The sequence below is a fragment of the Xiphias gladius genome, chromosome 2 (genome assembly GCF_016859285.1).
Source record: "Xiphias gladius isolate SHS-SW01 ecotype Sanya breed wild chromosome 2, ASM1685928v1, whole genome shotgun sequence".
Taxonomy (NCBI): domain Eukaryota; kingdom Metazoa; phylum Chordata; class Actinopteri; order Istiophoriformes; family Xiphiidae; genus Xiphias; species Xiphias gladius.
This window is the reverse complement of record NC_053401.1, coordinates 19,443,279-19,452,593: the sequence shown is the minus strand read 5'-3', so window position 1 is coordinate 19,452,593 and position 9,315 is coordinate 19,443,279. Positions and strand designations below refer to the sequence as shown.

Sequence of the window (9,315 nt, the reverse complement as noted above, 5' to 3'; positions counted from 1 at the left end):
TTCTAACCAGCAGCAAATGAAAGGTTAAGGTCACAGCTATAAATGTGTTTTATTGGTGATTTCTGATTAAAGTCATGTGCATTTAACATTTCATGTACTAGAAAACTGTTGGTAAAAGGTAGTATTTGAGTAAAAATATTTAAATTTAACACTACTGAAGCTAATAAAAACCCATTCCAACCTATTTTGTACAAACACACATTGTCCCTGTAGTGTGACATCGTGTGTTTAGTTTTACAATGCACAGACATGAACCTATAATAGACCTACCGTTATTTCTATTGTCTCTCTCTCCTTTTCTGTTTCTGTTTCTCTGTGTGTGTGTTTGTGTAAATCCATTCGCATGTGGATCAGTGTGTGTGACTGATCTCAATCTGACTCTGAGTCACAGAGTGACCAGAGGTACTGGGAGTGGAGCCAGCGAGTGAGAAGCTCATGTGCCCACTTTCTACACATAACACACTGAATCCAGAATTCCCCCGGCTGGCTGTTGGAGAAGGGCTCGACACACACAAGACAGTATTTCCCCTCTGACTCTGATGATGAATCAGCTTTGGAACTTGGTGTCTTGTTGCTTTCAGAGCCTCTTTTTTTGCATTTCTGTTTCCTCCTCCAGATCTTTCTTCATGGGGTTTGTTCTGACAGCGCCTCCAACTTTCCTGGGCCCAGGTTTGGGGGAAAGGCCGCAGCTCCTCGGGGGGGGCCATCACTATGCCATTCTCCTTGGCACAGTTAAGGCCAGTGACAGATGCGACTCGTGGTTGTCGAGGAGGAGGAGGAATGGCCTCTCCGTTGAAATTAACCTGTATCACGAAACTGGTTATCAACCACTTGCGGACTCTGGGTTTACCTATCCAGCTACAAGCACACTCAGGTAAAAGAGGCTGAGTTGTTACTGAGAAGTGACATCGTCAGAACCATGGATGAAGTACTTAATATAATAAGAGAAGAAACGACAAAACCAGCAGGTAAATTGGGTTATAGTGACAGCAGAAAGTGATTTTTCATCTGGTTAAATGTAAACAATATGATCAACACAACTAGAATAGGATAAGAAGGAGCAGAAAATCCAGAAATAACTTTCAAATATTCAAGTAAGGATATACTGTAAACGTGCATGAATTATTATTATGGTCTTTAGTATGGGGTAGGTATGTCTTGCCTTTTTCCGGTAATGAACAAACTATCCTGAATATGCGATGCACATAAAAAGTTAGAAATATTGTCAGACTGTTTCTGTTGCAGAAAGTGAGGAGAGAAGAGGAGAAAGGTAGTTAATGCTTGATAAGGTCAGACTGACTGGCATGTTGTATTTGTGATCATGGGGAATAGTTAACAGTGTGTGGATTATTTTTTCTGACAAAAGACAACAGAGGGTTTAGTTTTTATTTAGGTTTTTTTTTCTGAGATGCAGTGATAGAGTTTAAAAGCGTCTACACTGTCAGGAATCCTGAATGAGAGAATCTTTTTGCAATTAAAATGTTGCTTTAATGGGCATTATATAGTTATTTGGTGCGGTGAACTCTCCTCCATTTGTCAGTAGCTCTGTTTTAAAACCAGAGTGACAGATGTAAAGCCTGCAGCAGGAAAACGATTTGTCTGATCTATAAAAATATCTATTGATTGACTGCCACTTTATTCTAAACTCTTTGTTCATGTAGGGACTCCATGTTCCCAGTGATCTGATCTGTCAGTGGTCAGGCTGTTTGCAGGTTTGGATCTGATCCTCTTAAGTTAACCTGCTCTTGAGCAGTGTAGTGTGCAGCATAGGTTACTATGGTGATCTACCCTGGTTAAAAGTGAGCCAGCTTTGTGATGCTGGAAAACCTGAATTAAGCCCAAAGATAGCTGGATAACCCAATCATTTTGCTTCCTTGTACAGGCCGCTAATGATTTTGAAGGTCACTGCATACTATTCACATAATTTTTATACTTGTCAAACCATTCAGATCCATACAGGTCTCTGTATTCTTTATGTTTGTACACTAATTTCTTCAGGTTTGTCCTGTAATGTTTTGCCATCTGTGTCTTAATCTGGACCTCAGTGATGAATGGGAATACCGACTGTTTCATCCTTAGGGTCACCTCAGCCATATCTTTTCTATACTTTTGAATTTTATGGTATTGAGTTACTCCACTGCTTGAGCTGTATGCAAACATTTACAGGGTGTGTGGATGTTGTAAAGAGTCAGTGACAAGACGAGAATAAATGACCACCATCGATGGCAGATAAAAAGCTAACTTCCACAGTATATTTACAAAAGTGCCATACAACAAAACATTGTCATTTCACAGGTAACTTCAGTTTTCTCAATGCTCTGAAACAGAAAGGCCCACAGGAAGAATTCATTTATTCAGCTCTTGGGCTGTGGTGGCTGATGTCTGTGAAGAATTTTCTCTCAAAAACCAATGAAAATAGGAGAATCTGAAAATTTAAAACCTGTGCGAATCTGCTCAACAGAGTTTAAGGACACTGGATGGATGGATGGATGGATGAATGAAGACTCTAGCGACTACAGGGAGTCTCTAAGTAGCACATTCCGATGAAAATCAAAATGTGCAGATATTAATGTCTGTAGGTCCACAAATGTGTGACGCTGTAGCTGCTTCACATTTTACAGCTTGATTATGTTATAGGGTTAAGTTGAAGTTGTCAGATGTAAAAGGAGTTAATCTGTTTATAAAAATGCTTAATTGACTGCTCTAAGTCACTGAAAGTGAGATATTTCCATTTTGAAGGATCATACCAGTGTTTAACATGTTTTTGTCCACCATGGGATATAATTATTACAACTTGGGTCTTATTTTCATAGTTTTGGCTTTAAACCAAGTTTCGAGGGACACTCTGCTCTCCAAGAATACAGATTTGGCTTCTGGCACCAAAAAAGTTGCTACATAACTAATTCTTAAATCTTAAATGTTAGAGTTTAACTTTTAATTTTCAAAAGTTGGGACTTGTTTGAAAATTTTGTGCCTATAAGGTGCCTGATTTTAAGTACCAATACAAAGCAATAATTTTTGAGACACCTTTCGGTACCCTTTCTTTCATTTAACAAAGGAAACCTTTTAGTTAACTATTTTCAACATTTCTTTCTACAGACTAGCTATATGCAGCAAATTTGAAGTCTTTGATAGTAATGTAATAAATGAAATGAAACCAATGGCTGTTTGGAAAATAGGATGTCCAAAAACCAATAATATGCTTTGGAGAACAGGAAAAAAGAAAGAAAAGGTCACACCAGCATTTAAATCAGCAAAAGTTTGAGAGAAATCAAATAATTTCATAATAATTTCAAATAATTTCATAATTTCTGTTATCTGCAGCAAGCGGCAGGAATCTTCACAATGCTGACTTTCGAGGGAACAGAGAGCCAGACAGTCCAAATCAGAGGAAGTTGTTGTAACTTTTTAGCTGTGTCACACCATCTACTTTTATATAATTCTGATCTGCTGGAATGTAAACTATTGTACAAAAGAGACATGGTGTTTCTACAGTTAGGAGACAGGAAATGATGGCATAAATATGTTTCCTACAGTATTTTCCGGTTAGCGACTGAGCTACCTATCGTGCTACTGTCAGTTAGCAAACCAGCTAGCCTATAGAGCTTTTGCGTCCGACAAGCACTAGCATATCTCTAGCTGGTTAGCATGTGAGCGGTTAGGTCAACAGCTACAGCCTTGTGAGTAGTTAATACATTACCAAGCTCTTAGCACCACCTGGATGAACTTCACCATCCATGTGTCACCATGAATTAGGTGTTGCCACTTTCTGGTGTGACCAGACTTCAATACTATACACATTTATGGGGTAAAACGATTAACAAATACTAATATGATCCCATAGCACCTCACTATACATGAAGTCAAGAACTGATCATTTAAAAAATAATTTATATTGAAGTACTCATTATTCAACCATAAACGGAAATGACATGTAACAAAGGGAAAATATTACAATAGCCACGTTTGGTATTCATACAGCTGCAAGACACAAAGAAACAAAATGTCACAGAATAACTGCAAAGAGACAAAATGCTGGACTTAAAAGCTTTTGTCCAAATAAAGTTAAAGCAGAGGCACAGAAACATGACAACATGGCAAGCTGTCGGTCCACTTCTCATCCTTGTGGAGGGGGGTAGATTTGTCTGTTTGTTCCACAGAGTAAGAAAGTCACGTAAACAGAATCGATGAGGCTTTGAGGGAGTCTTCCATCCTCCATTATCATGCCAGATGCACTCAACCGTGAAAGGATCAATAGCATTTGAAATATTTATTGTAGTGACCTTAGTAACTCCATCCTCTAGTAACAGACTGGTGGTGCAACGCACTGATGAACCTTTGATTGGTAGTGCTGACCAGTGAATTTACAGATAGACAGAAAGCAGTCTTTGCCTGCTGAAGGAGGGAGGGATATGAACATATAACCTGCTTTAAACCAGCCCAATGGGAGATTGTGTTGCTTTATAAAACCTGCTGTACTCCAACAGCCTTATTTGGGTACAAAAAGTCACTGTTATACCATTGTGTTGCTCTCGCCCACTTTGTCCACATACTGAAAAAAAAGAAAAGAAACTGTGTTAAGTGTCACTGGTTGTTTTTCAGTCTTCCTCATTTATAAAGCATAATCTGACACACAGTCCAGGGAGCTGTTAATGAGATGCATAGTATAGGTGTGATTTTGACAATTAAACTGCTTGCTGGACTGCAACAGTTCTAATGGAAAGCATGCATGAATTAAAGAGACATACCACAGGTGAACAGGACAAGCAGAATTATGTCCTTTTTGCTTATTTTGTTACTATCATTTAGGAATTTAATTTAGCAAATTTGTAAACAAGTTAAAACCCGTTTTGTCACCAATTATATCTGAGAGCCGATTCTGTAGAAAAAATTAATGGCAATTTATTCAAAGAACAGAAGAATTTGTCAAAGTAGTTTTTGATGAAGTCATGAAAATTGCCCATATGGACACGTGGTGTCTCACATTTAATGTCTCTTAAAATAACAAACAAAGCCTTATATATAAATTAATAGCTGTATCTACAAATTAAGGGCCTATTAACATGTAGTTACGAGAAATTTCAGAGTGAAGCTAATTCATTTCAATGGAAAAGCAGGGATCAATGAATTTGCTGGCAGAGGTGAAGAAAATGTGCACAGAGCTTTCTTGTAGAGTTCGACTTTGTGAACTTTGACTTTGCAATGATGACAGTCCGACCTTTGAGGATATGGAACCCTAGAGAGTCAAAAACTGGAGACTCTGCTATTCTGTCAGAATACAACTGTAATATATAGATTTGGAACAATAACGAAATGCAGCAGGTTGATTACATTTTACCGCATTCTACCTTTGGCTGTAGAGAGTTTTAGTAATTTTTCAAAAACATTCAATTTTATAGCTTCTTCAGTCATTACCTTCTTACAAGTAGATAAGCTAGCAAGGCTACAGGAAAGTAGCGTACTAACACTACTGGCTTTTTTTGCTAGTCATTTGACCCTTGCTTTGCAGGTTCTAGCAGCCCCTTAAGAGCCTCCCATTCCTAAAAGGAGGAATCGGTCATATTGCTTAATTTAACCAGGCAAATCCAATTGTAGTCAAAACCCTGACCAAAGCAACAGCTTAATATTAGCTACGTTGCATCATCCACTTTAATATACAGTCACTCTGCTCTGGTAGAGTATAAACTGCCTCACAAAAGAGAAATGAATTGGTGTCAGCTGTTAAATAGTAGTAGTTAATATGTCTCTTGAATAAACTATTTAAACGTTCTTTCTGGTTAGCGACCAAGCTAGCTAGCTGGCTAACTGCCAGTTAGCGATAGTATGTTACCAGTGACTTAGCATGTTACCACTTTGTTTGCCAGCTATTGTAGATTGCCAACTATGTCTGCTTGCAAGTCACTATGTCGTCAAGCTTTCAGCACCATATATTCTACAAGGATGTGTAGGTGATTTTTGCCGTGTGACTTTCCACGCACAATTTCTGAAAAAGGTTCAGAAAAAAGGCTGCAAAGATGTTGAAAGTAGAATTAAATTAATAACTTGGACATCATAGTTGCCTTTGACTCTTGTTTTATATAGCTTATGAAATACAAGAAAAATATTATGTCTCAATATTGACCAATTCAAAAATCACCATATTATCTGTGGTTTGTGCCTTTAAAGTCAAATACATAAATTAAGGTTAAAAAAGGACCAGCTCCCTAAACAAAAATATACGCTTTCCCTTTGATTCATGAGAAAGATATTCTGAACATTGTTAAGCTTGTTAAATATGTAAGCATGCAAGGGAAAATCGGCAGTGACTGACCACGACTGCTGATTGTCCTCAGAGCCTTACGAAGGCTTTAATAAAAAAAAAAAATTAAATAAAAAATAAAACAAACACAGACAGAGAGACATTCACCTCTAAACAAAGCTTTGCACAACAGCATGGTAGGAGCATGTTCATTAGCCACAAAAATAACTATGCGTCTGCTCACTTGTAGTTCTAGATTTAACAGTGATGGACCCCACTGGACATCTCATATGCCTTTAAGGCTGGAGATGACCCTGACATCATTCCATTTCTAAAACTGCCTCTTTCACGTTGAAATACCACACCTTTGTGATTATCAAATCCACATGCTCAATAACTATGTTTACAGGCAGTCTCTTAACCGTATTATTAACCTAATAGAGCAGCTGTGATTTGAAGGAGCTGAGCTGTCATTTGATTCGGGCAATTGAGTTAATCTGTTGTGGTTGTGGTGTTTGAACAGGGTGATTAATGAACAAGAAAAAGAGCCATGCTGCATGTAAACATAGCAGAGCTGCAGGGTTGCTGCAGCACTACGAAATACTCACTGCACTGATGAACGGCAGGTTTAGGATAGAGCCGAGGACAGGTATTCTTCTGATAAAGCCTACTACAACTGGGAAGAAACCCCTGGATGTGATGAAAGTGAAAGCAAGAAAGAGAGAGGGGCAGAGACAAGATTATGAGATATGGACGGAGAAAACTGAATCCTGGCCATTGACAATACAGTAACTGCACAGATCAGAGTCAATTAATGTGGACACATAATAACAACTACATCTGTACAATCACAAATAACTTTTTTTTTGTTCCTGGGTGTTCTACCTTAAGCCATGCTTTAGATGCTGCAATATTCATAATATTTTGAGCCTTCAACCATTGCTAATCAAGTCTCAAATTGGGCTCTGAATTGTCCTGAGGGTGGGTCGTTCGGCGGACCTGGAGGCTTGACTGAACATGGATCTTCATCTCGGATGAGGTGGTCTAGATATACTTAGGTGGCAGCATATAATGTGTGGGAAAAACATGCTCTACTCCCAGTTCCACCTCTCACTAGTGCAGTGATGATGAAAAGAACCTTACTGGCAACCCACTGGCAAACACAGCCAATTGTGTTCAACAGAATGCACAACCATGCAGGAAGTAACACTATAGGGGACTGAACAGTCTCTGTAGTGGTGGGCAGGACCTGTCAAGGTCTTGTTGGCCTGTGTCAAGAATTTGTATGGTGTATTTTGTCTAGCTTTTTCGACTTCAGCCTATGAGTTCGGACCCATCTTCAATCAAATTCAGTGTTCATTTGGGCACTTGACTATTGTTTTAAGACAGACTATAAAAACTGTAAACCTCACAAAATAATAACACTCACTCCTGCTTCATTTGGAACGTGCTAAGAAAACATTGGAAAAAATTTGAATATAACATCACATTTCACGACTTGATGGGAAATTCCCATACAGGTGGTTTCCCTATCTGCTTTTTCTGTTTCTTAGCTTTTGCCTCCTTTGTTTCCTCTCACCTGAACAAGAGAAAGAAGCCGTAGATCTCCAGCACAACTCCGATGATGGGCCACCCAATCAGCACCACAAACACGCCTCCCAGGAAGAAACTTGTGGCCTTCATCTTGTGCTTCTGGAAGAAGAAGCGGAAAGTCCTCTCCAGTCCGATGACGAAGGCGAGGCCAGCGACAAACAGGATCTACAGCAAAAAAATGAAGGGTGGTACAATATAAGAGGGTTGTGTGTTTTATGATACCATTGGCTGTATTTGTTATACAACATTTCGGATTCTGTACCACATGTAACACCTGAATGCTTGCAAATCCAGTGTCAGCACCAGGTAACATAGAGGAAAGAAAGTTGCAACTGTAGGTTTCTCAGGAATACACAGAACATCAGTTCAATGAAGCAACAACACTCACATTTCCAATAGCCAGGAGTGCTTTGTCAAAGAACAGGATCATCCCGAAGAATAGGAAAAACACGCCGAAGCCTGTCAATCCCATTCCAATCTCTGCAGGATATGGATACACACACACACACACACACACACACACACACACACACACACACACACACAAGAAATGTTTAATAATTCCATCTGAATTTGTCACTACAATAAAATGCACAGATGGGTACCCTCTGTTAGAATGTGACTGACCACCATGTGGTGCCACCATAAATTGTGTTGACTGTTTAACTCAGAAGCACACATTGAAATCACGTGAATCAAAGTGAGATTTGCATTATTATATATGACCCCGACAGGTGATAATGTTATGCTTCACTTTTTTCCAACTGCTTCTTGCCAATGCCACAATCATCTTGATAAATATTTGATAAACACAGGACACTGTCTGAAAAGCTTTATCCTGCAAGTCATTGTTTGTTAAGTTTATAAGTAGTCCACTAATTCATATTAAACCAATTAAGTTATGAAATAAACATCAATGTTTCCAATAAGAATCACAGTGAAAATGAAAATAGTAATTTCACTGGAGCTTCCACAAGTGCTCCGTTGTTCACTCTGTATTTGAACCTAGTCAAGGCTTCTGAGATTTGGAATTACAGTTACTTTCAACTCATGGGTTTACGAGTGGCTACACAAGTATGTAGTAAGAGTTAGCTGTTGGCTATTTGGGCAACAGCGTATGGCATGCAATGAGAGAAAAATAAAAGCTAACTTTTCTAGCACTGAATGCTAATTGCTAGTTAGCCAACTGCCGCGGCTCGAAGCCGGTTTGAAAGAGATGGCAGCAACCTACTGAGGTGCCCAAATAACAAAGGTCTTACTTTGGGAGTCCGTTAGCGAAATCATCTTGACGACTAATAAACGGGTAAAGATACAACAGAAGTAGGGGAAATGTTTCAATAGCTATTCGGGTGCTCCTCTTAAATTAATTTGGATGACAGCTGCCACTGCAGCAACAGCCACGTCTTCCGGAAACACGCTTTCTCGCAATATCATCTTCCGGAACAGACCTGTGTCGCATTCACAACATCAACTCCAACACCTTC

General features: G+C 39.0%; 1 protein-coding gene across 1 annotated transcript; it reads right to left on the bottom strand.

Moving 5' to 3' along the window:
- Positions 1 to 2,218: 2,218 nt before the first annotated feature.
- On the bottom strand, positions 2,219 to 9,258 carry golt1ba (golgi transport 1Ba). Its single transcript, XM_040143948.1, has 5 exons — positions 9,091 to 9,258; positions 8,220 to 8,311; positions 7,818 to 7,996; positions 6,847 to 6,928; positions 2,219 to 4,552 (listed from the first exon to the last, which is right to left on the bottom strand). The coding sequence occupies exons 1-5, from the start codon at positions 9,113 to 9,115 to the stop codon at positions 4,514 to 4,516; spliced, it is 417 nt and encodes a 138-aa protein (XP_039999882.1). The 5' UTR covers positions 9,116 to 9,258; the 3' UTR covers positions 2,219 to 4,513.
- Positions 9,259 to 9,315: the final 57 nt, after the last annotated feature.

Excerpts from the sequence above, each read along its gene's own strand:
- golt1ba (XM_040143948.1), bottom strand. The coding sequence starts at position 9,115 with ATGATTTCGCTAACGGACTCCCAAA. Across the intron at positions 8,312-9,090 it reads TTCGCTAACGGACTCCCAAA|AGATTGGAATGGGATTGACA; the intron begins GTAAGACCTTTG and ends CATATCCTGCAG. Across the intron at positions 6,929-7,817 it reads GGCTTCTTTCTCTTGTTCAG|GGGTTTCTTCCCAGTTGTAG; the intron begins GTGAGAGGAAAC and ends CATCACATCCAG.